The sequence below is a fragment of the Volvox carteri genome, assembly GCF_000143455.1.
Source record: "Volvox carteri f. nagariensis unplaced genomic scaffold VOLCAscaffold_11, whole genome shotgun sequence".
NCBI lineage: Eukaryota > Viridiplantae > Chlorophyta > Chlorophyceae > Chlamydomonadales > Volvocaceae > Volvox > Volvox carteri.
The window spans coordinates 29979-31319 of NW_003307554.1; the positions used below are offsets into that span (position 1 = coordinate 29979).

A 1341-nucleotide genomic window follows, 5' to 3' on the forward strand; every position below is an offset into this window, starting at 1 on the left:
GCATATTCGATCCTCCNGGCCTACCCAACCATCCCAAATCCAAGCAAACTCACCACAAACGCGTCGGAGGCAATCATTGTGACGAGGCAGCGGGGATCACGGAAACGGGGGTCCGAGGCCAGCAGTTCCTGGACTACAGCTGCATCACAAATGTCCCTCAGCTGCCCTTTGCGCCTCATCCGATCTGGGCTCTGCCAGCTGGAGAACTCCTCCGCGAGCTGCTTGTTGCTGAAGACACGCCCGCAGAACCCGCCAATTGGGTTATAGGTCAGATATCTTGCCTCCGAGCGCATCTTTGGACAGGCAATCCACTCGCCTGCCCGCGGGCCAGGTACCATGCCCCCGCAATGATCAGCCCCCCGATACTCGGGCCCACGGTAAATGAACCCACAGGGGCACATGTCGTACCGAATGAGCCTTGGCCATCGACAACCACCCACATCTTGAAGCTGGGTAAGTGCTTGCTTGAAGGACGTTGGAAGAAATGGTGCTGCTGCCCTCTGTTCCCTGCTGGCATACGGCCCAGTGAAGTCAGCGTGCTTCTTGCTGAGCATCTCCCTCACTACCGTCTCCGTGGCAGATGGGCTGCTGTCCTTGACGTCAAGTGCGTGAAGGCAAGCTGTCACTACCAGTGCACGAATGGCAGTGTTGTTCGGCAATTCTGGATAAGCCACACGCTGAAACTTTCGCTTCCGTGGCTGAATACGGTTGGGGAGTGGCCATGTTGGGTGCCCTCCGCTGCAGGAGTGCCCAAGACCATGGGTGGGCCGTTACTATCACCATCACCGCTTCCGTTCTGCTCCTCCAGTACAGCCGCCAATACCTGTTCAAAATCTAGTTTGTGCTGCCGGAGGCTGTGTGCTGGAGATGCAGCCTGTGTTCCCAACCGCTGCCAACGCTGGACACGACTGGGTGTCCGACGGAGGTTGTACGGTGCGACAGAAGGTGATTCAGAAGCGAGAGACACTTCTGTTGTCTGGTTGGATATGTGTGCTACTACCGGCAAACCTCTCAGTCCGAATCGGACAGGGGAAACGTCGATCTCGCTGCTCTCTGACCCTTCACTGCAAGCATGCCTTTGGCTCTCAGCCATTGTCAAATAGAAGTTCTCATTGTGAAAACATTGGCAATCAGTCATGTGGTCGGCGGACAAATTACAGGTTGCACTCGACAACGTGGTCGTACACAGGCTGCTTTGCCTCCATGGATACTCCTAATAGGTACATTCAAATTTAATCATAGCTACATTCATATACTACATACCCTTGGCTCCTTTATTAATAAGACGGACAAGCTAAACTAAGCGACGACCAATATCGACAACTCGGTCGATCGTATTCA

At 54.4% G+C, this 1341-nt stretch overlaps 1 protein-coding gene across 1 annotated transcript in view; it reads right to left on the reverse strand.

Moving 5' to 3' along the window:
• Positions 1 to 1341, reverse strand: part of VOLCADRAFT_103984 (uncharacterized protein) — a gene marked incomplete at its 5' end in the record, with an annotated part of 8205 nt that overhangs the window by 5225 nt on the left and 1639 nt on the right. Inside the window, one exon of the mRNA XM_002948723.1 lies at positions 54 to 738. Within this exon, the coding sequence (XP_002948769.1) occupies positions 54 to 738 (685 nt within the window). The remainder of the gene's footprint in view (positions 1 to 53; positions 739 to 1341) is intronic.